General features: G+C 36.3%; 1 protein-coding gene across 1 annotated transcript in view; it reads right to left on the reverse strand.

Moving 5' to 3' along the window:
* Positions 1-26,022, reverse strand: part of PCLO (piccolo presynaptic cytomatrix protein) — a 350,197-nt gene that overhangs the window by 64,506 nt on the left and 259,669 nt on the right. Inside the window, exons 12-18 of the mRNA XM_051622973.1 lie at positions 19,749-19,857; positions 19,073-19,140; positions 15,954-16,165; positions 11,028-11,078; positions 9,972-10,102; positions 8,355-8,381; positions 4,595-4,688 (exon numbers count right to left, since the gene is read on the reverse strand). Coding sequence (XP_051478933.1) covers positions 4,595-4,688; positions 8,355-8,381; positions 9,972-10,102; positions 11,028-11,078; positions 15,954-16,165; positions 19,073-19,140; positions 19,749-19,857 — 692 coding nt within the window. The remainder of the gene's footprint in view (positions 1-4,594; positions 4,689-8,354; positions 8,382-9,971; positions 10,103-11,027; positions 11,079-15,953; positions 16,166-19,072; positions 19,141-19,748; positions 19,858-26,022) is intronic.

The following is a 26,022-nucleotide window of genomic DNA, read 5'->3' on the forward strand; positions in this document are numbered from 1 at the left end:
TAAACATTCTTTTAAAAAATGTCCTGCAAAAATTAAGGAAAAGTTTAAATGAAAACATTATCTTTTGAATATCCCTTACAAAATATCTGTAAAGCTGATTTTCTTGACTGAATACAATTCCTTTTCTTTGCCATTCTAAGACAGTATTGAAACTGCAACATGAAAAAAACCTAAAAAAAATGAGTTGAGCAGCCACTGATCCATGCTTTTAGCTTCCTGGATGATACAATTTCCTGCTAGATGCTATACTAATTATATGTATTTTTACTCCTTGAAAAAGAGGAATAACATAAATAGTTTTCAGATCTGTATTGTCTCAATTGTTGCTGTTTTAGAGGATGCCTTCTTGGTTAAAGTGATGACTGTGCAAGAACAGAGAGAATATCTAGATCCAGAAAAGGAAAAAAACCCTGAAGATTTGAAGGATTTTTAGTGTAAAGGGGAAAATAGATAAGATTTTCACGTAACTGCAGCCCTGCTTTGCCAGCTTCTTAGCATTAATACAACAACAAAACTGTGCTGAAAACTTGCTATACTCTACATTTCTTAGAGATACTGATTTTAAGCCTCTTAGTTTACTAAAGCTTTTATAAAATACTGTGACAATGAAAAGCCATCACAAGAGTTTTATTTGGCAGAGCACATGGAATGAGTTTCAAAGATGAGGAAAAATTGCTTTTCTGAATATATATTTATGTACCACTATTGAAGGCAAAGAACATGCAATGGCCAGTGATTTTAAAAGCAGCCATAATATCATCCCCCAAAGGAGTGTTCTGCCTTATATCATCCAGTTTTAGATCATAAACCCATACATTCAGATCCTTATCAGGAATGCAACTGACAGAGATGCTGAAATGTGTTGTACCAACCCACTATCCACCTGACAGTGCGTTTCTGCAAGTGGCCAATGCACTAACAGGAAAATGACAAACTTCTAAAAGAAGGAAAGCAGTTTGGTCCACCTGACCTTCCATATGTGGAGAACTTCTTCTGAGTTCAAAGCATGTTATGAAAACGGTGTTACTAAACCAAAATTAATTTCAGACTTTGCCTCATGGAGAAATGATAAATAAATAAATACATGAAAAATAAAAAAGGAAAACCCACCTAAAAGCATATTAATGCATGTGAACTTCTGTTAACTTTAGGCTGCTGTGGATAGCAGCAGAAGAAATTTACAGAAACTGCCAATGTGAATAATATTTTCTCTTATGGAAGACATAACCCAACACCACAGATACAGAAGTGTGTTTCTTGTTTTAAATGTTTGGAGATCACTGGGTGTTGTTACAGGTAATGCAGGTCTGTATAACTAAATATGCATTACTTGAAATAATTAATATATATTCATTGAAAATCTCATACAACTCATGGCTGGAGTAAATAAATAATTTTAATGCCTTTTTTTTTGCTCCTATGCTGAAAGTGAATTCCTATAATTACTTTAGAAATAATATAAAAGATTGCAGTCTCAGTTGGGATAGTTGATGAGTAAAAATGAAGGTGTTGCATTAGATCATGGATTATATTTATTTGTGTTTACAGAATCACAGACAGACTGGCTGGGTTGCAAGGGACCTTAAAGACCATCTAGTTCCAACCCGCCTTCATGGTTAGATTAATATTTAATATTTTATTGTGCTCTTCTCTCTACTGCTGTACTTCAGTACATGGGAGGACAAAAAGAGTTTTGCTAGGTCACTTAGAAACTTAATTTCTCTTGTCCAAGATACTAAGTAAGATTTAGGTATCAATGCCTTGCTGATCACAAGAAAGCTCTTCTAACTTTGGGAAATAAAACATGGACTCCTACATCACTCAAGGATTTTGAAAATATTACTTTTAAAATATATTACCTTCAATTTAAGGACATAGGCTAGAGCAAGAGCTATTTTCTTTAATGATTTATATCCATCATTTAAGGAAACACTTTTATCTGCTTTCTGACAGGTAAAAAATTGAGGCAAACAAAGCCAGACCTTATATTATGCCCATATGTAATAGCAATGGCCTGACCAGCAACAGAATTTACATCTTTTGCCATCTTTTCTTTAAATCATTTTAATGCTTTCTTTCATGCTCTGAGTAGGTACTGGACTTGAGTTAGCAATTATTATACAATATTTGTAATGTGTGTACTTGGCCTTACTCTCAAACTGTAATTATCTTCACTTTATGACTTAACAAAAAACTTAAATTACTAAATTTTCACAGTTTAATTTGCTTTTTCTCCAACTGTCAAAGTAGAATTTGCTATGTGATAAAACTAATCATTCCAACCTTGAAAAAGTCTGCTTAATTTCAAAGAGTGATCTATTTCCCATAATTATTTTCACTTTATTCAGCTAGGTTATGAAAGAGAAAATGAAAAATTGTACAACCAGCTAACGTCTAGACAGTGACGTTAAAAGGACTATATTAGGAAATATTTAAAAATACTTATTTGCTGTCAGCCAGCAACCCATGCTTTGATGGAGTGAAAGGAAATACTTCTTTGAAAAAATACTGTTTATAAAGATGCATTAATTTATCTCAGGGTATGACAGTTAGCTCTGTATAATGTAGTGCATGATGCATTTCTGCTGTTTGGTCATCAGAACACTCATTCTCAGTCTATCAGAACTATTGTCTTGTACTTCTCTTATTATTCCTAACTTCTTTTGAAATATCTATTGTTGAGACTTTTGAGTGCAAACAAAAAAATTTTACATGGTGATAGTTCTTCAAAATTTAGAGGGTACCTACCGTCAGCACAGAATTATATGGTGATTTAGAAATGTGTTTTACTGTATATTCTTTAAGTCAGGGCACTGAATTTTATAGGATAATCACCCACACTGGTGTCTTACCACTAGGCACAAGCCATGGAAAGGTGTGGAAGGAAACACCCTTCACACACTTCTATGTGACAAGAGGGCAAAATACTCAACATATGTGGTGCTCAGATGAAGCTTACACACTTAAAATCATAAGCACTGCATAACAGCCTCACAGGAAGGGAAAAGGACGAGATTTGCAAACAGAAAGCAAAGGTTCAAAGAATTCAATATGTGACTTAGAGGCAAATATTATCAAATAAAGGTCAAAAACCTGACTGATATTAGGAGATCTTATGTCATAAACATCTCTGTCCAAGAAAACCTAGACAATTATCACTATCTAATTTAAAATCACTGAAAAAAACACGGAATGTCCAACACCCAAGCAGTCTTAATTACAGCTCTGTGAAATGTCATAGCAGAACCTGAATGCAAAACAAGTAAACTGAAGAGTCTTTCTTAAATGGAAAGCTAAGTTTGGAAATACTGCTAAGACTTAATGACACCTTTTCCCAAAACCCAGAAGACCCAGGTTTTCTATTGCAGCTACACAAACATCACAGGTTTGGGTTGGTTTTTTCTGATGCTTTGACTGTTAATAAGCTACCACTTACGCAAGCCTACATGAAACAGCATTCATAACCCAGCAAATCATAACCACAACATACATCAGGGCACCTCTGAAGTAAACATGAGCTACTGCCTGTTAAGTTCAGATGTGTAGAGTGCCTGAACAGCCATGCAAGTCACTCAGTGGGAAGGGTCTTGCTCTATATAAAAATGAGATTCTTAATCTAAGTTCCTTTCAATGAACAAGAAGAATGAATAATGGAATTTTAAGTTAGGAAGACAATACTGAGGTCTTGGTGTTGCATTGGAGAGGTATATAAAAAGGATTGGGAAATCTATTCACTAAAGAGTCTGGTTGTTCTGGGCTTTTTAAAGAAGTACTGAAAGATTAAATGGCCTTGAAAAATGAAGTGGAAAAGTATCAAGAGCTAAGAAAGGCATAAAGATTTAGGAGTGCATATAGATCCATTATTCTATAAAGTATACTTCATAATTTAAACAAATGGACTGATCATTATTTTACTCGTTATACCTTTTTCAAATCATAAAAAGTCCATTTAAAGGGGAAAAAGAGGACTTAATTGCTTCATACTGCCTCAACTCTGGAGGTCAGTTAAGAGCCAGGAAGCCACCAAGAAATAGAGAAACCTTCCACAGACCTCTTTCCTATCTGTGAGTTAAATCTTTCCATAACAAGGAAATTAAATATCTTCTAAATTTTCAGATGAGTCATATTCCAAGCACATTGATGTAAATTGCTGCTAAATCTAAAAATGTATCTCTACATTTCATAAATATTTTTTGTAAGAAAATAGCAGGACTGGTGTTTTATGGGAGCTCGCATGGCTTTTGGAATGAAGAGTGACAATGATTTCTGCATCTACTTCAGCAACTTATGCCTTAATTTATTCCCTCCCTGTATTGCATTATCATTTTTTTAAATTGCCACATCTGTACTTATGACATGATTATGAGTGTAATCCCTACAAATTACCATTTTTATGAGGTGAAGGGACAAGAGAAGAGTATTTATATAGTAAGCTCTATCAGAGGCAAGGAAATACTTCCAAATGTCCCCTAAATCTGGCAAGATTTTACAGGGGTTCACAGAACTGCCAGTAGCACTGCTCCCTTCGCAGTAAGTAGAGACCACACAATAACAAAGCAGCAAATTGCACTGATCTGTGTTACCAGCCACGCACCTGCTCCGTGGAGATATTTTTATAAATGACTGTCTGATTCCACTCAGGATTCAAGCTTTTCTGTACGTACTTAGTTCTCCGCTTGTACTCAGCACTGAATTTGAACAAAGGAAGGAAACATTACATTAGTGATCTTTTCATTTCTTTCAGTTCTAATGCAAAAAACCCCCACCAAACACCCACAAGCTAAAAACCAGAAACAGGACTGCATCTCTTATTTCTGCAACAACACAGGGTTACAAGAGGACAGTGACAGCCTTTGGGGTTTTTTCATTAGGATGCTTTCCTGACATGGTCTTTTAGGACATCTTCTTCAGCAGCCTGCCTATGCCTACAACCATGTCAACATAAAGCATCAGTCAGCACATGCACACATGCTTTGTTCGCTCTTGAGCTCTGATTACAAATTGAAGTGATAATGCATTGATTTTTTTTTCCAAGACCATCCTCCTATTAGCTCATTAAAGAAGCATGAATCCATTATATTTATAGGTTGCAGTCTCCAATTACAGGAGTCCCATGTCACATGAACGTTTAATGAATGCCATGGGGTAACTAATATCCTGTTAATGATAGAAACACTAATTTCTTATTGATCCTGTTCTCTGCCTATACCTCTAACTGTACTGGAAGCAAACATAAAGTGCATCAAGCTCATTATTCCTTTTATCAATAGCCAAGAATAAAAATTTTGGCTGCATAATGTGTTTTTTTAAAGAAGTGGTCATGCTTTCTATTGTACTTCACATTTCTTGAGTATGGAGAAAGCAACACATCTATAAGAGAATATAGATCAGTCTAGGTCTGTAAGCTTTGATATCAGATTTGCTTCCCTTCCAATTTTAGTTTAATATAAATTTTAATGGATAACTGAAAGGAGTTAGATAAGAAAACATAAGAAGTTTTCAATACTTTGGAAACCCAACAAAATATAGGGTAAAGAACCTCTTTTTGCCACTCTGCCAGTTAACTGCCTTTTGTCTTCTGTTCAAACCTCCCATACATTAAAGGACTTATATGCTATAACTGTTACTAAATGAAATGTGTAGAAGACTGTCCTCTAGCACTAAGGCCAAAGACCTGTATCTGCCTTATTAATCTCTCTTATGGTTCCTCCATATTAATTTTTTTGGAAGCGAGTTGTTCTCCTGATTCTCAGTTCTGTCTTCTGTCTTTTGATTGAACTGTGTTTTGGTGTGGCATGGTGTCAGAGCAAATGAACTCAATTCCTTTCATATTAGATTAACTCAGAAGATGCACTCCAGAGACTCATTTAATTAGGTAGTCACTAATAGTGCAGCAAACATGGTACCAGAGTGAAGCAGGTCTGAATTAACGTTTTGTGAAAGACACATATATTTCATTGACACATATATGTTAATATTGGGTCTTCAGCACCAGCATTTTCACTCTAAAAAACTCAAATATTTTGTGCAGTGCTCTCCTCCAATTATTCTGGAGTGTGTAGTGGCCTTATTCTCCGAAAGGGGGTGGCCATATCCAAGCTGCCTACTAGGCTGATATATTTTAATGAAAGGGACTTACAGGTTTTTTTGCTATTTTTGCTCTAGTGTGCTCTATGTGATTCCATTTATTTTCTTGCAAAACATGTGCTTCCAGTGAGAAGTGTCAAGTGTGTTGGGACCTGTGAAACAAAGATCTGTCCACTTCTGCTTATAAGAAGAAAGCAGAAGCTCTCCACGGTTCAAACAGTTCCACCAGCCACAGCACAGGTGGTTTTTGGTTTGGTTTGATTTGGTTTTTTCCTCTTGTATATCAGTAAAATAAAAAGGATTAATTAAAATCTAGAAAGGCCAAGAGGATATGAAAAAGAAACTCACACAAAGTTACTTCTTTGCATTACTTGGAAGGAAAGCTGAAATACAAAATCTTAATTCTTTTGGAAACTAGGTTTCAATGACAAATTCTATTCACTAATGCACTTAAATTTTTGAAGCACCTCAGTAGCCTTATTTTCCTACTCTCTGATCTGAGAAAAGCACCTCCATCACTCAAGGTATTAATAAGATCTAATTGACCCATACAGACTCATAGGACATGGGCAACTGACAGCTTGGCTGGCAGCATCTCTCTCTCTGGGCTTACGGTGCTCCTCAAATGATTGTGTATTCTGATCAACTGTTACTAAAATATTAACTTACCCAAACTTCTGCTAGATTGAGAATAACCCCACTTCTTAATGAAGCCAGGACAGTATTATACCACTCGGGACTGTCTAAATGTTGGATGATCTACTAGTTTTAAGGAACTTTAATCTTTTTGAAGAAAGGAGGAAAAGACACTTTGTGCACTCAGCCAAGAAAACAACACCAAGACATTCCCTTTCCTTTTACAGATTTCCTTTTGCAGTCTTACAACTGCATCACCTTTTCAAAGTTTCTGATTCCTTTCAGGAATACATGAGAAGGTGATTCATGCAGTGTTGAGTTTCAGAACTGGAAGTGATAAAAGGTAAATGTGTTGTTAACATGGTAATTCTGAGTATTTCCAGTGAAGTGCATAGAGTATCTGGATCCAAACTGGCAAGGGTGGCATTAGCCCACATTCATGCAACTTGTGGTCTGGATCTGCTGCAGAGGGAAGCAGGACACCTTGGCCCCTTCTAAGGAGGTGCAGACCCAGGCTAAGCTGGATGGCAGCTGAAGGCTTCAACACCTCTGAAGGGAATGATCTGGCAAATTCATTAAGTTCTTATCACTGATGCACCTCCCACCAAAAAAAAAAAAAAAATTGTGATTAAAAAAATGATTATGCTTTAATCAAAGGCATTAATTAAGCCATTTTATACCTACTAGGAAATAATTTGCCCTTGAAATTCAGTTTGCTGTGTAAAAAGATACAAACTGCATTACTTTTCTATAATTTGTCTATGCTTCCCTAATTATAGTTTAATAATACATAATACAGTGAAAAACAGTATAATTAAAAAAGGAAAATGGAATAACTGCACATAAAAAGTGGAATTTAAAAAAAATCACTTAATAATTTTATTAACAAGGAAACAGGGTGATGATAGAGAAGATCTGTTTATTGGACTCAATCTGTTGACTTGTTTGATCAGATTTCTACTATTAAACAAATTCAGAATTAGGGTTGAACTACTATTATTATGTACTTAGCTTGGGCTAATATTAGCATATCTTGAGAATGGCCTTATGTTTCTAGCTCCAGGACAAACAAAGTACTAGTAATTTCAATAACAAAAAAAAAATCTCGTTTCCTGCAAATCTCCATTTACGTGGTCAAGCTGTTTTAAAGCCAGCTGGACAATTATCTAGAATTATACCTGGCTTCAATGTCTATACATTGTGCAAAGTGTAGAGAGAAAAATATTCCTTTTCTTTTCCAAACAGTGCCTTTTTCTCTTGGCAGTGGCACCATTCAAAATCTAGGTACAAGTTCCTGGTTAATTATTTAGCATCTTTTGGTGTGTGAGAAAGAATTTCGAGGTATCTCTGAACAAAATTCTTCCAGACTTCAAAATAAATTTTGTTTGTCATCAAGAGTTTGTCCCTAGAATTTTACTGCATCAAAGAACATTAATTACTTGGTTCCAGTTCCTTTTGACTTGGTGTCGCGATTGGCAATGGGATTCATCAGAGAATGAGCACAAAACCATGTTACAATCACATATCATTAAAACTCAAGAGATATCTGTAGTTCAATGCACAGGCTTATCAGAATATCATGCATGCATTCAAAAAATGAAGGAGTAAAATTGGAAGACAGTCCACTCTACCTTGCATTTTGGACAACCATGACTTGTCTGCATACCCAGCATTTACAGAGTTAGGAACAGAGAGGAAGCAGTGTGAGAGAAAATGAGAACAGAGATGAAAGAAAACATATGAATAAGGGGTAGGTTCAAGCAGCAGAATCAAAAGAGAGACCTTAGGAAGAATAAGAAGTTTAGCATGGACTGAAAAAAATTTATTCAGTAGCAATTCAAGTTCGTCCTTTCAGAAATGAGTTTGGCACTTATGAGAAGCTCTTCATATTCATTTTCCCCTAAAACCTCAAGTTACATGCAAAACTGTAACTTTTCTATGATCTAAAATAATGTACCCAAAAAAAACTAAAATCCAAATTCTTCACAACCTGGCTGCAAGTTTAAACCTATACCTGGATCTGGCTAAGACCTCTGCAGGGTGATTGTCTCTGTAGTTCAAAGCCTTATTTCTACATCAGTGAATGTACCTGCAAAATTCCCAGTAACATTTATTTGACAAGTATTTTACAGGACTCTTAGGTGCATTAAAAACCCCTTTAAGACCTATTCCCATTATATTGAGTAACAGTTCTGGGCCCAGTGCCACTGAACAATATTGAATCCTACATAGCTGGAATCAGCAAGCTACAAAAGAATACACGTCTTTAGTTGTACCATTCACGCGCTTTTAGCAGTGTTGCCACATACCAAATGCTGAACTGGGACCTTTCCTGTTACTTTAATAGATGAGAAATACAGATTTCTAGTTGTATAGTTCTAGCTCAAGAGCCTTTTAGGATGAGTGTGATTACACAAACAGAGAAGTCTGCAGGAATTTGTCTTTGCAATCCAAAGCCTGGTCCTTCAGCTTAGCTTTAGGTATTGTCACTTAAGTCAGCAGGTTTATTATAACCATGTATACTTATGCATACATATGACATTCTGCAAGTTTAGGGCACAAAAAAGAGTTCTAATATTGCTGATACAGAAACATTTCTTTCAAAGGAAACCCTAATGAACTATTTTTAATTAAAGAGTCCAAAAAAGCAATTGTCTGTGAAAAAATTATTAGTCATTTGTATAGTCATTAGATCAAAAATTACCAGAATTTCTAAAACCACATCTTAGCTCTTTAAAGAAAGAGTAAAAAAAAAAAAATCACATGGAATGAATCTTTTCTGTTTAGTATTTCTTGCCTTTGATATTACACTGCAATCTTAAATTTATCTCAGATACTGTACTTCTGCATGTTGACAAAACTGTCCCAATTTCAGAATGTCTTGAGCTGAAGCAACAATTCCATTTTAACCTTAACAGGTAGCTTTCAATATCACCTATATTAATTATATTTCAGTTGAGTCTGTTTTTCTTTTAATCACATCTGTGCATATATTAGAATTTTTAAATGGAAGCATTAAAAAAAAAAAAAAAGGAAAATCTACAGGAATTATTGTGGAGTCCCTGAGGTCATTAGTAAAGTATGCACATTGTCCTGGGAATAGGATCTAGCTCCCTATTAAAAACCCACCTCTTTTCCTGGTGTTGCACTTGAGTTTTCTATAGCAAAAAACTTTCAGTTGTTTATTAATGACAAGAAACAAGCCCAAATTCAAAGAAAGTTCAGGTTAAAATTCTTCCTACACTTACCCTCTCCCAGGAAGAAGATAAACTTTAACAAAGGGATCAGAATAACCATTGTTGTCTCTGGGAGCAAGGTTTCTTGCCTGAAGGATGTGAATGATAAGGTTTCCAAGGTGTTTGTCATAGTTGATTTGAAGCTAGAAAATGCATTAAAACACAGAGAGAGTGTATGTTATTTTTACTTCCTAAGTGATTCAATACCTCTCCAAAATCCCTTTAATGAGTTTTAGACCTTTATTTTGGCTGAAATAACCAGATTTTAGAAATTTCTGTCCCTCTCTTCTGACTAGAATGTGATATTAGATGATTGTGTTATATCTTGAAACAAATTTTGCTTAAAGTTTGCCACTATTGGTTTAAGAAAAACCAACCAAACAAAAAAAAATGAACAAAAAACCCCCCAACATCTATACTGATCTATTCCAGTCAAGAAAAAGCAGATTAATTTGAACCCCTGATATTCTGATCAATTGCCATCTTACTGAGTAGGAATTACACACATTCTGACTACCAGGAGCCCAAGCTCACGAGGATCCTATACTATGGGAAAACCCTTAGTACTTGTATAGGAGAAAGGGATTAATTAAGGAAAAAAAAGAGACAGAAATCTATAGGAAATTAGGCTTAAATTCTTTTGATGCTCCCAGATCCTCTATTTTAAAAAGCTAAAGACAGTTTATAGAAGACTTAACCATAAACTTGTCATTGCATGGAAATAAATACACTGCACTATGGGAAACCCACAGCAGTCTTTGCTTAAATAGAGAGTTGTGAACTTGTGAAGTAAACCACAATAAGTGTCCAAAGTTTAAAAATTCTAGTGAATTCCACCACATTTTTAGCCCCTTTGGAGCAGTAGCATTTTCAGTTCCTCTGTTCATATTTCATAAAGCAACATTAAAGACAGAGGCAAAAATCAAGCACTCACTTACATTGGTAACATTTCAAGACGTTTGAGTTGAATAAGAAATGAGTTAATGGAGATTGTTTTCTGAAACTTATTCATCAGAAAAAAGCAGCCAGTAGCAACAACATTCTAAACAGCAAAAATTACATATTTACCTGAATTTCTCCAGTGATTGGATGGGAAGCAGACTTCATAGTTTCAGTGGGCTGCCAGATTAAAATACACAAATAAATACATAGGCACACACTCAGAAATATACACATACCTATGTTGACAGAAATAGGTTTTCAAAGTTTATTTTTTAAAAGGTGTTGTTTACACTGCTGTATCGCCACATATTTTTTAAAACCATATGCTCAAAACTAATAGTTATGGTATTTCAAAAGTACTTAAAGCCTATCCCAGCCACACTGATCAGCCTTTGTGCCAGCACAGAATAAGACAACTTGAACACCAACGTCTTCAGTCTGAGCAGACTCGTCACACAGGGAGGTGTGAGGAGAAAAAGACATACAGCATTAACCTTATCTAACAAAAGTAAGGGTTGTAAAGAGAAACCAAATCCCATGTCAAGCACAACAGAGCCAGATTTCTATTGAAAGACAAAGGTTACATTAGTTTAAATTGGGTTTAGGTGACAGTGGACAGTAGAAAAGGTGGAAAGAACAGTGCTAAAACTGAGTGATAAGTGGAGTCACAATCACAAGCCATCTCAGATGATATATTTTGCCTTATTCTTTGTTTTCTGATAATCAATACAGCTACACCACTTCATCCTCAAATTCCTCTGCACACTTTCTATGACATATAATTTAAGTTTTCTGTACTTCCTTTCACGTCACTGTATAATCCTGCCTGTTCATCTCTGTACTCTACTGCTGAGCTTCTCTAGGCTGCTGACAAAAGCAACAAAATCCTTGGTGACTTTCCCCGACAGTCCTTTCTTAACTTCTAGTAGTTGGAAAATAGTATTATAATTTGCTTAAAATCCTGGACTCTCAAAAATATGCTGTTCTGTTAAATGCTGGTGCCCTTGAGCCACCCTGGACCTATCTCTAATCTTCAAGCCATCACTCAAGCAAGAAAAAAATCTCTCTCTTGTTCAGTATGAGGCTATGAATGTTTTGCATTGTTTTCACATCTGCTTCCTTGGTTGATACAGCAGAAAACAAAGGATACAAACAAGGACAAACTTACTGTTCTCTGAAGACTGATCTGGAAGTCACCTCTTTCTATTTTTCCAGATCTGAACAGCAGCCTAACATTCTGTGTAATTAAGATTTCTTTCCCTTTTTGAGAAGAGTAAAAGCAATCTACCTCTTTTGTGTGGCCCTACCCTCCAAAAAAGGTCTGAAGTGATCTTCTCAGGATGTTTGATATTAATTCTTGTAATTTAGGCCAATGCAGACCCTGTGTCTCCTGGACCAGTGCATAAAAGTAAGGTGATGAACTAGCAATTTCAGGTCTTGTGATGAAGAAGCATCCCCTCAGTCACTAAAATCTGCAGACCACAAATAACCAGAAAAATATCAGCCAAACACTAGTGCAACAGAAAACAAGGCAGAAAAGCAGCCTATACCTGCTTGTTACATAGTTACACTCACTGTCTTGTGTTGTCTTGTTTTTTGTTTGTTTTTCATGCTATACCTTGACTTCTAGATGAGTTTTTTAATGAAAAAAAAGTATTTGGAAAAAAAAATAATTATATATTTTTCTGGAAATGCATGTGCCTCTCAAAAATAATTCTCATGGAAAATTTTTAAATCAGCTTTTCTTGGTGCCTTACAAAGCTTTTAAAGAAGTATAATCCCTCTAACAGCTAAAATAGGTCATCTATAGTTTATAAAATGTTGTGAATCCTAAATGATAGTTTTAGATAGATAGCAAACTGCTCCTAAAACTTGTTTGGTCCTTGAAGGAATATTGAAACTTTCAAAGTGGAGCTTAAATGGCTTATAGTTCTCATGCTTTACCTCTGCAAATGGATTTTATTTTACTTTAATAGTTCTGACCTGAGTCAGTACTAGCACTGACAATACTGAAAATGGTACAAAATAATATGGAGTTAGCTGTGCTTCAGCTACAAAATCTCTGCCCAGATGGTCTAAAAACTCTTGTTTTTCAGAAGTCTGAATAGCAAAAGTAATGAGTTTGTTCGCTCCAAATGTCATGTAACACAAATTGTATTACTAGAAATAATGTAGAAGGAGTTCAAAGAAAATGGAATGGACATGCTAAATTTGTGTAGGGACTTCCAAAGGTGGTTAAAGTGGAGTTCCTTTTAGCCATGCAGTTTCTTTGCTCTCATCTCCTTGTCTTTAAAAATAAATGCACATTTTTATGTTAAACATTTTGATTTTTTTCTGATGTCAACCTCTTTAAAACTGACCATGAAGAACTACCCAAATATTTCAAAGAAATATGAATAATTCAGGCTGGAAGAGACCTCTCAAGGTCATCTGGTCCAACCCCCAGCTCAGAGCTGGGTCAACTTTGAAGTTGAATCCGGACTGAAAAGGAGAGATGCAAATAATTATCTTTATCAGGGCCTCAGTGATGATTAATTAGAAAAGAAGGAAAAGCATTTCACTGCTGGCTTCTCTAGAAGCTAAAGGATATGAAGATTTAGAACAAATTCTTCAAGACACAAAGACAATAAAATGTTTCTATAGAGCATTTATATCGTGGATATAATTTGCACCATAGAATGATATGCATTTACATTAAAAAAGAAACATAAAAAAGAAACAGGTAAGCACAGGATACTGTCTGCTCAGGGCTCCCCCAAAAGTTAAATCTCTCCTCTGATGGCTAATCTAATTTCCTTCTAATTTCTTTTGATACTCCATGAATGCACTTACATCCTGTGTAAGAGCTGGTGGTTTGTAATGCCATCACACCTGCTGGAGGGGGCTGTCATTAACATTATGCGAAACTCACTAATGCCAGGCTCTAATGTTGTGTGTTATCCCTCTGTAGGAATGGGACAAAGCATTAAATATGAGATAATCGACACTGCAGAATATCAAAGAGACTCCTACAACATTTCTGAAGCGCATTTTCTATACAAAAAGTTTTAAAAAATAAATATACTCTTACTTGCTAAAAATAAGAAGAGTATCAAAACCAAGATCTAGGCAGTTAGGATATTTAGTCTGTCGTGATACTTTGGCAAGGCTGTAGCCTGCCCAGAAAAGCTCTCAGCCCCAGGCAGAGAGCTGTTCTACAAAGGATGAACAGTAGGTTGTGTTTTATTTCTAAGAGAGCTCAACACCATTATAAACTTGGCCTGCAGTCAATGAACAGAAACTACAGAAGTAAACAAGAGCTATGGTTGTTATGAAATAAATGCGTCTCAACGTGATGTTCAGAAATAAGCAAAAAATGTTTTAAATATTTACCTCATTAGTTTTTACTTTTGCATCCCCTACACAAAGGCATGAATTTAAATAATTTTTTGTTTAATCTTTATAAGCCTCCAGCAGAATTTTCATAGAAGATAATTAAATTAATGTATCTAACTTTAGGTTACAGTGCCAAAGCTGGGAGCACAGGCTTCTCATGTGGACAGAGAGAATCATCTCTCCAGGTTACACTGCACGTTAAAGATTTATGGATCTCCACATGCCATGCAGTGAATTTAGGGGTGTGATTCATCTGCACAAATGAAAATGGTTTCAGTGTAAATGGTGGTATCTGCACTAGGAACCCTGCCCTCTCCTTTCCCTGCAGTGCATGCACTTCAGTGGTAGATTTCATTCAGTTTCATGAATTGTGCTTCAGAGGTGCATTATTCTCACTGGTAAACATAGAGCACATGGTAAACTAGTTCATATGTAGATGTTTACAATATCCAGAGTATGGTGTAATTAAACCAACCATTACCCTGAAGATTAGGCAATTCTGGCAGCTCCCTGAAGTTAGATGCAGTAAATCCTGACACACAGATTTAACTTGCACATCATGGACTTGAACTAGTTAATAAGAAGTCTATGGGAACTGTGGTCAGACAGTACTACTATCCAAAGCAAACTGATCAATAAATGCACTTGCAGTTTTTGGTAAATTCCTGGATGAAAGAGATTGTTGTGTTTCCCCACATATGGAAGTTATGTGAGCCTATTGAAGAGCTATCTGAAATAAGCAGGCACCGTCTGCTGGCTTTTATTTGTGCAGTACCTCATTTGTAGTTCAAATCACAACCATAGCTTCAAGAGCACAAAAACTACAAACAAAAATGCAGTAGGAACTGATAGTCCCAAGAAAAAATATATAGAGAAATAAATATCTAGAAAGCACACTGTTTTGCAATGTGAAACTTTGCTTCCAATAGTAAGACAGTGAGAAGCTGAGTACTCAGTGTAGCAAACAGCTTTAGATATCTTGCAAATTGGTTAAGCAAATGCAGTTTTCACAGGAATGGTTTTCACCTCAGGTGTTACCTTTTTGACACAAAATAGAAAAGTATGATAGATCATGTAGTTTCCAGTTTCAGCTCTGGGGGGGTGCAACAGGAGAAAGAAGTTCAGCTGTGAAATGGACAGGATGTGGCAAAAAAATTGAGAAATTATGCCTAACAGGCTCACAGGAATTAGCTAGTGGCAAAACACATTTTGATGGTAAATTTATTTTTCATTCCTTCCCTGGCTTTCAGAGATATGCTCAATATTGCTATGATTATTCATAGCTTGTAACACTTCAAACACTAGCTTAGCACAGAAAGGAAGACTATGATCTTTGTAATAACAGCTTCTGTGGAACTAGGAGCTCACCACCATGTAGGATACACTCAAAAAAACAACAAAACAGAATGAAAAGGGCAATTTTTTTGTTTAAAAACAGTAATACTAAGTTCAAGAAATTTCCTTTCAGGAAGGGCCCAATCTTTTATGACCTTACATTAATCAAATTATCTCCTTTCCTTGTGTCCAAATTCTGTATCTTAACAGTAATACTCATCACTGTCATCGTAATGAATTCTTCAATATATGCTGTGAACTCTTCCTACACTAAAGAAGACAAATAGGCAGCTTCTTCTTCTTATCAAAATGTTATTGCTGCATAACTGAGAAGTTTCTTACCTTGCTGCTGTGCCGTTTTTTGCTCACTGAGGGAGAACCGGGCTGACCAGGGCTGGGAACAGCACTGGAGGCAGCAGAAGTGGTTCCAGAATGACCATGAGATCCCTTTTCCACTCCTGAGGAAGTAACCAGAGGCGACTGCTGTAGAGAAACCTTTTGGAGCTCTGCAGCCAGCTGCTTGGGATCAACCCCTGGGGACTTCGCTTTATCTACTGGATTAAAGTAAAAGAGCTTTGTATTGATAAGTGCTAGTACATTCAAATCCATCTTGCCATGGTACACGGACACGTTAATGATCTTTACAAATTTCTATATCATCAGCTTGTAGACTTTGAAGATGCAAAAGACAATTAAAAAAAAAATAGAAGTCTCCCCCACAACCTCAAAATCTAGGTTTCAATCTTTCTACTCAACACTTTGTAAACTCATGTTACTTATCTCACAAGCTTTCTGAGAAGGTTATTCTCTAGCTGAGGAAAAACAGTCCTTGCTGATCATGCTAAATCATACCAGAGCAAATTACAGTTTTAAAGACTGGACTGTGCTAACTTTCACTGTTTGGAACTGGTCCAGTTTCACCCAAGTATCTGAACTTCATTGTAACAAGCTTTAATGTCAACCTTTTTTTTTTAAAAAAAATCAACTGGACATTCAGTAGGACTGAATTCTGCTCCTGAGATAACTTACACAGAAATAAAAATGAGCTCAAAACTTTATAATTGCAAATTATTCAAAGCAGAATAAAATTAAAACTAATGAAGAGTAAAAGCCCTGAATCATCTTTCCTTACTACAAACACCTATGTGAGGCATCTGTGGTCAGTCTGATTGCCCTCCCTGCTGCCCCAGCAATGACCGGGGAGACTCTTCTCCTTGTAGATGGCAATTTCCATTTAACAGAGACAAAAAGTCAAGTGAGCTTCATTTATGCCTTAAAGCGTGCAGAGTTAAAAGGATATTAGGCTCTGCTTGCTTCCCAGGTTCTCAGAAGTATGCGAGGTTTAAGGCAAGATGTTAGCCTTATCCTGCCTCCCGGATCTGTTTCGGTTTTTTTTCTAAAGAGAATGGAGATTGTATCCTTCCAAAGCACAAACAGTCTGCAAAACCTTGGAGGTGATGGCGAGAAAAACTTGGCTTGGCAGTCAGAAGGGACTCTACAGAGTTGTTCCAACCAGAAACCACCAGAACATTGCTAGATTAGGAGGAAGCATACCTGCAAGAATGGGGCAACTTACTTTTATTTCTGTTCTTTCTCATTTTGAGTTTTCTCCATTATACAAATATTATGTATTCTAGCTTCTAGCCTTTCAAAAAACAATTTTTGGTATCTATAAGTGGTGTTTTTGATCTGCTCACTAAGAAAAACATGCAGGTAGCTCTGTCTCAAAGCTCTGTCAGACTCACTGTTCTTTTTCAATTAATATCAATAACATCAATTTTTAACAAAAGGTAGCTTAAAAGTAAGTATATTAATAGATGGGAAGAGTTACATGGTTAGAAAATGGAGGATTTAATCCTGGTAACTTCTGCCATGACTGATAAAAAACAGGCCACAAGACCACAGAACTCAGAAGAGACCCCTGAAAAGCTGAATACAACACTTTTAATTTGTGCTGAGGTTGCTGAAGAGCTGCATTACTAGTGCATTACTTGTGCATTACTTGTGCATGCTGGTTCAAACTTAGATTAGATATGACTAATACCATGACTGAAGCCTGCAGTCATGGTATTAACTCAATAGAAGGGAATCCCCCTAAAAGCACTGCCACCTAAGAAGCCACATAAACATCAGAAAAAACTTTACTGTGAGAGTGAACAGGCTGCCCAGAGAGGTTGTGGAGTCTCCTTCACTGGAGACATTCACAACCCGCCTGGACATGTTCCTGTGTGATGTGCTCTAGGTGATCCTGCTCCGGCAGGGGGACTGGACTAGATGATCTTTCGAGGTCCCTTCCAACCCCTAAGATTCTGTGATTCTGTGATAACAAAACTTCACACAAAGTACTTCCTTTTGCAGCCCTGTGTCCTAGTAAATACAGTATTTTCTTTACTAATAACCCACCACAAGCCTTGTATTAAGCTAACCTAGGCCTTAAGACTTCCTTTGTTTTATCTGGACTTGCTCCAGTTTGCTGGGAGCTTTGTTCTAGCTTGGCTGGTTACAACAACAATTGTCTAATGACCTTAATTTATCCAAGTTACACTTCGCCTTGTATAATTGGTCAGTATAATGTCCATTCTTAATAATTTTGATACATAAAGGCACAACAGTAATCAAACTGTGTAGGCTGAAGTATTGCTGACTCCAGATTAATGATGCAGTTTATATGAACACAAGTCTGGGGTGACAGCAGGGTGCTGCAAGGGTTGGGCATAGGACAATAGCTGAGGCTCCAGGGCTACCAGCAGCATGCTGGTCAGTTACTGACATTATTACAAACATGGGAGCTGGGCAAAATCCATTTTAGAGGGAACAGAAGGAACAAAAACCAAGAATCTATCACATGCAAAGCATATGATATCCAGTCAAGCTGTATGCAGTGCAGAGCTGCTAACCAGTGAGGAAAGAACAAGGCATGAACCATGCCAGAAAACATACCAAAAAAAAAGGCCCCGAGCAGATCCTGAAGCAGAGGGGAAGGAATTATCAGTATCATCCACCTCCCAGCAAGGAGGAATCAAAAACTCTCACCACAAACATCAGACTCCTCCCAGCTAATTAATCAGGACACTGTGGCCTTGCTGCAATACTCCCGCAGTAAAAGCTTTGCCTGCAGGTCTCAGAGAAGCTGCCAAAGGGGCACCATTTTGCCACAGTTTTCTGTGTCATGTCCCAATAAAGGGTGGCTATCAGGAGGATTTTCTTGGATAACAAATATTGGTGTTGATACTGAGATTTCCTTTGCATTAATTACATACATAGACTGTATCACTATGGATTGATCTGGGCTAATAGTAATAATAACCAACAATAAATGCTTGGCTTTGGGTGGTCTCCTTTTTGCCCATGGCAAGATTTGGGATGTAATAGCTGACTTCATAATGCTAATACCCTAGATTATATCACATTTTCAGCTACTACCCAGTCCTCCAATATCAAAGCAACAACTTATTGCTTACCTGCCTTTACTGGCTCATGCAGCTCCAGGTGCTGGGGATTCTCAGAGTCTGAGAGCATGTTCAGGTCCCTAAATAAAGTAATGAGAAGCCTGAGACAAAAGAAACTCTTTCCTCAAACCCTCATTATTGTATTAAGTAGATAAATGAATAGTGGTTCATGACAGAAAGCAGCTCCCAAGCATGGCCCCTTCTTAGCTGATACACACTGGTAATGCTGTTAAAGAGCTGAGACGAAAAGGTTCTTTTAAGGTGAAATCTTCAATGGATTGAATGCAAGTTTATACATTTCTTATGATGCTTAAATGACTTTCATCTAAAGGATGCAGATTTCAGTAAAAGGCAAGTTAGTGCCAAATTGCATTTTTTCCTAATCCCAGGAAATTCAGTGAATTGTATGTGTGTCAATGAGGAGATTGTGGCCTGATAATGGAGATATCGTTTACAAAAGCATAATTATTAACATCTGCCTCAGCTTATTTTTACTTATGACTTTTAAAAGAACAAAAGACCGAACAGACCTCCCACACTCACAGTGAATTCTTGCTAAATATTACATTGAAGTTTCATGCTAACAAAGGTTCCACCTTAACAACTATTAAAAAAAAAAAAAAAAAAAGAAAAAAAAAAGCCATGAAAAGCCAAAAAAATGGAAACAGAAAGATGGGGAAAAACTCACAGTCTTACACATATTTCTGCTTCCCCACTCTGTTGAAAAATTATGCTCTGGACTTCTTCATAAGTTCTCCCAGTCAAGGGAATGCCATTCCATTCCAGCACCTGCATTCCTAAGAAGGGAAAACAGCATGAGGTCAAGTGCTCAGATTTTCACAGAGGTATGAGATGGAGTGCTTGGACAAGAAGATTTGATGTGACTTTCAGTGAATATTTAAAAGGCAAAACACATTAGCAAAGCCCTTTCACTTCACGCAAGTTAGGCTGTTGATTTTTATTGTCTCATCAGCTACAACTTACCTGCTGAAACAAGTCAGGAGATTAATTCCTTTCAGATTCAAGCCATACATGCACTCTCCACAGTCTGGGTTGCATAGTGTGGAAAAACTTTTGCAATATCAAAAACATGCATATCTACCAACATGGCAAGAAACCAAAACATTTTATATATCAGACATTTCCTGGTCAGCCATGGTCTTGGAAGATAACTGTTCCCTACAGTGGCACTTTGCTGGTAATAAGCTGAGCCTCAAAATGGGACTAAATTTGTGAATGTGATTTGGTAATTCAAATACATTTTCTCTACTTTGTCACTTAAGTGACAAAGGTAGTCAGTTTCCCTGATTTTAAATTAAAAATGTACCTCCACATTTCAAAAGTCAGCCTGGAAATATTCAGGGATAAATTTGTCTTCTATATCTTCTCTTATGAAAAAGTGATAAAACAGCTGAACATAATTCATTGTGGAAGATAGGAACAGAGCTATGACAAACAGGCTGAAAAATTATCTCCTGTGTCTTCCAAGTATCCCAGGACTGAGCCAGGAGACTCAGTATTGAGCAAGGTAGCACTGTAATGAAGTTCTATGCTCAGTATTTGCAGAGCCAATCCCTCTATAAATCATGTGAGGAGTATTATATTGAGAAATCTTTTGGTTACAGTAAAATGTTTACAAAAAGCAAACTATAGATTCACATCTGGAAGTTACAACTCAGGTTCTGAGAGCTGCCTTCATAGTTTGAAGTAGGTAGTCATAAGGAGGACTCCAAAGACATTAACTTGTCACTAATGTACCAATCTCAAAAATCCAAGCCTCAGGCTCTAGAGGAAAAAATGCTTAACGGGACAAGATCTTGAATTCTTAATAGTCCACTAAAAGCAATGTATTACAAAACATCTGAAAACCACATCATCCACACAGCAAGGAAAACCACAAACACTTAGCTTGCTACCACTTACACAGAAAAACACAAGTCTTCACCTGGGTCATATTTTTATTTCAAAATCCTTTGCTGTTGCATATAACAAATGGGAAAAATAATGAGATGAAATGTGGAGATAAACTTACAGAAAAACATGCTGCTAAATAAAGCATAATGAGAATTGTTCATGGAATAAAGCAGATGAAATTATTTTACAATGAAAGTATATAAGAAGACTATAACTTTGTATTGCAAAATATTCCATAGGATTCCTTGAATTAGGATTTGAAATATCAGATTTGTTCATAGCTTTTGTCAGGAAGAATGTGCCATTTTGTTTGCAGCAGTTTACAGAGATACAAACTGTGTAGAATGATTAAAAAGTGATGCTCAGAAGGCAGTAAAGCCAGCTGTTTACTACCAAAATAGATTTGTCTTTTTTCCTAAAATTTAGCCCTTTTCATTCACCAGCCATCATTCAAAAGCATGATCTTGCTTTTGCTTGTTAGAGCAGATCTAGTTTTAAGCTCAATTAGAGGCCCCGGAATAAAGCAACAGTAATTATAAACAAATGCAGCTCCCCTGATTTTCTGCTATACAAATATACCAGCATGCACTCTGTCTTTAGAAGGCTTCTAGAAAGGAAGGAACTGAAGTTATTTTTATTTTCTTGTCAATGCAGACCCTCATAATTCTATTGTGGCATAGGATGTTGAGCATGACAGTATGAAATTCTTGAGTAAGCCTAGCCAAGCCACCACTTTTACGTATTGGCAATGAACAAGAATAGAAGTGGAAAGTTTTTGATATTTGAGAAAATGGTTAACAACCTTTTCTTAAAAAAAAAAAAAAAAAAAAAAAAAAAAAAATAATCCAGCCATTCTCTTAGGTACATCACATCCTGCTTGCATGGCTTCAGAAGAAAATTTACCAGGGAGCAGTATGCCTATCATCAGCAGCTTGCTTTAATTTAAAAGACTGGCAGGAAGATCCTAGCTGAGTACTAATGCAGTGCTGGGGCCTGGAAATCAAGCCTCTCTTCATTGGTGAGGGTTTCACTACTGAGTGCAATGGCATCTAAGTCACTCAGTTCATCAGCAAGGCCAAGCATGTGTGAACAAAGAAGCAAACCAAAACCAAACAGAATCTAAAAGCTTTGGCTCACAGAGAGATCCATTTAAGTTGTCAGTATAAGGTTATATTCTTTCTATTGGCTGCCTTGTGAATTCATAAGTAATTTAAACATGACCTAACTGAATGATACCCCCAGGATCTAAGGAAAAAAAAAATTAAGCAAGAAGCTGATTTCTCTTTTCATAGGAAATAACTGCTAAAAACCTTTTGCTGCAAGAAAATAATTTTACAAAGAAAACTTTTAGGATGAATGTGATTCTCATAGGAACAAAAAGTTAAAAAAGTACTGATAAGTCAAAGAAAGCTGGTGATAACAAAGTTTTTTTACCTAAAAAAACAGTCACTCTCTGTAACTAGTCTTGGGTAGTCAGGGAATGTTACTCATGTTTCCAAAACTTTGAATGCTTCAAAGGACCAGTTAGAAGACAAAAAAAAAAACAAAACAACAAACAGGAAGATGAGAAAACTTACATTGCTCCATGACAACTCTGTTGACTGAAGGAAAACCAGTAATTGCACTGATAATCAAATCCATAATTTCTTCTAGCTTTTTTTTTTTTTTTTAAATGCTATTATTATTTTATCAGGATGAACACATCCTGCATAGATGGTAAGCAAGGGCTTATTTTCAGCAGTACTGGCTCCCACTGTCAGCAGATCAGCTTTATTCATCAAGACCTCCTCCCTGCACTACTAAGTGTGCTGACACACACAATTTTCTGTCTTTTTAGTATCTACTTTATGGTGACATTTAGAACCTGGAATCAGCAGAAGTTTGTCATTTTCCACTGATTACAATGTGATTATTCCAGAAAGAAAAACTCATACATCCATACCTGCCATGTAGATATCCACATTTAGCTAGATTAATACCATTATTTCCCTTAAAAAAGCATGCTACAGTCCTACTGTATTGAAAAATAAGCCTTTTGTGTTAATACATTCTTTCATATACATCTGTTACTGGCCACAGCTGGAGACATTATAAAAAGCTTAATGTACCTTTGCTCTGAGACACTGTGCTCTTCATAAGTACCAAATATCTCAAAGTCTCATATATTTGTTATAGTTGCTGCTCACAGTGCTTAAACTAACAGCTTGCTCCTAAAGGTAGGGTCAGTGTTTACACTGCGGAAGTGAGGAAGAGCCCACGTTTCACCAAAACTCTCACGGGAAGGAGAGGGTGGAATCTTACTCTATTGCATTATATTGCCATACCTAATACATACAGATTAGTGCTGTTCAAGATTGCCAGGCACTTTTTAGCAATGCATAAGGGGTTGAGTATTATTATTTTGTTTAGGTATGAGTAGACCAATTATCTGTGAACTGATAACAATAAAACTTGGACATTGCAGAATTGATTTCCTTTTTCTGACATTTGGCCTACTCATTTAACAACTTGTGAAATGGCAGCTAAGTAATGGTGGAACTTGAAATCTGCTTTTAACAGTGAGGAGTCAGAGACTACCAAGAAGTAGCTTCTATCAGCCCAGGGATGAGAGTACTTAAGTAAGTACCTGGGGATCATTCAGCATGCTTTGCTGATCTTGGAAGATCTGTGGAATTTTGGAGAAGATAATTTTTTGATAGAACGTTGCAACAACGTGAAAAAAGAAGAGTTTGGATTACAACCTAGGGCCAGATTTGAGATTACAACACCATATGCAATTTCTCAGGAGCCTGAGTAAACTTGTGTCTACATATGAGGAGCTGGTCTACTGAAACTTGCTTGGACTGACCACATGGTTTGAACTGGTAATCTGCTGGCAATTTTTTATTGCTCATGCTAAACAACTAAGCCCTCTAATTGCTGTCTATTTATATTTATAAGCATCATATGTGGATAAGCTGCTAGGAAAAAAAGGCTTGCGTAATAGCAAGGACTACATTGTCATTGCTCCCTGTTGAGTCTTGTGAAATGTTTCATAGCTGGTCAATCACGAAGTGCAAAGTGCAGCTCACTACTAATGTGCAACTGCCTGTATAAAATAAAGCACTTTTTAGTCTTAAATGTCTCCATATGTTTACAAGCATTGCAAAATTGCAGATAGTCCTGAGAGGTTGTGGACTCTGTCCTTGGAGGTGTTCAAAACCCCACAGGACACAGCCCTGGGCAACCTGCTCTCACTGACCCTGTTGGAAAAGGGAGCTTGAAGGAAGTGATCTCTAGAGGTGCTTTCCAGCCTCAGCTATTTTGTGATTCTGTGTAAAATGGCTGCATTTTGCTTTATATACTATGTTAATGTTTTATCCATATATGCTGTAGCTCTGTGTATCAAAGAAAGCAGAACTAGCTGATTCTAGGGATATGAGATCTGCACTGTGATGCCCATAAACTTTTCAGTTTCATGAGTTAACTGATTTAGTCTAACTAAGGACTAATTGTTCCTTTTGTCTTTGAACTCCTGTACTTGAGTGGCTATATACTCAAACTATTTATCTGTTTGGTTTTTTTTCATAAAGAGGAGAAATATTTAGCAACAATTAAGAAGTCTGCAATATCAAATGACCAGAAATTAGTTTCATGGATAATTTTGAAATCTGCTTATGTCTAAATATAACAGCTTCTTTTAAAATCTTGGTTGATATTCTGTTTTAAAAGTTAGATATAACTGTGTCCTGTATCATGGATCACAGAAACTTAAACAAGAATAATTGGTCTTTGTTCTCCTATATTTTAGGAGAGGTACTTTGATGTAGTTCCTTTGGGTAGACTTTGCCTTCATTAAGTAATTATTAATTAAACTAGTCAACTTTAATTCTATTCCAAACTAAACTGAAAGATATGAGAACTGATAAAGTGAATTGTTTTATTATTGTCTCTTTTAGGAGTTAGGATAGCAAAAAGATACCTAAGAAAGACTTCTAAGAGAGTGATCAAAAAATACTACCAACTATAGTCTTGATTAAAAAAAAATAAAAATAAATACCCTCAGTCTCTATAGTATTCGTTACCACTGAATATGCTGTACTATGGTGATACAGAACACTATGATTATACAGAACACTCATATTGTTGCTTTTAATGGTTAAAAGTGAAAAATAGATGATATCATACTTATGTCAAACATATTAACCTACAGGCATTTCAGGAGTGGATCTCTTTAGTGCATACACAATCCATGTTCATGGCCAATGATTTGAGGTCTGTTTCTTCAGAGATGTTCAAAGACTGGCTGTGAACACTCCCTGCCAGGAATGCAGACACTGGTTCTCTTTCTACTCACACTAGTTTTAGGAATTCCATTAGCTTTACTTCTGACTTGCACTAATGTAAAACACTGATGTAAAAGCTCTTTTTAAAAAAACAAATTATTAGATACTGACTGTACAATAGGTTTGGACTAGACTTTGCTATGTGTTTTGTACACCAGGAGTGACACAGAAATTATAAATTTTACATATATAAAAATACATTTGAAGAGCTCCTACTCTGCTTGGGTGGCTGCTGTCAATAAATACATCCTTCATTCCTCCATCTGCATGATAAAGCTGTACTGTTTAGCTGAGTATATATAACATTATTTTTTATAAAAAGGAACAAAAAATTATACAATATGCAGACAGAACAGGTTATGGTATTAGAGTTTCTAAATGTTAGCTGGGAGACACAATATGTGTATCGGTTTCCACCGATCTTCCATTCTCCACATTTTTTGTCCTCTGCAGATTCATCTTCAGGACATGAGCTGATTGCCTGATCAAAGTTGAAATTGAAAGCAATGTGAAAATCATCAAAGGAATACTAAACTGAGCCATCGAACATCTCTTGAATGTCGTTCCCATTTGTAGCACAATATACACTGTTATAAAGTTCATCTTAGCTACTCTGCAACACTGTTATACTACAGTCTTCTTTCTAGTCAGTGTACCCTGGATGCCTGAGAAGGGAGGGGTAAAAGTGCTGTTTCCTGTGTCAGGAGTTCATAGTTCTAAAAA

The sequence above is a fragment of the Apus apus genome, chromosome 1, assembly GCF_020740795.1.
Source record: "Apus apus isolate bApuApu2 chromosome 1, bApuApu2.pri.cur, whole genome shotgun sequence".
Taxonomy (NCBI): Eukaryota; Metazoa; Chordata; class Aves; order Apodiformes; family Apodidae; genus Apus; species Apus apus.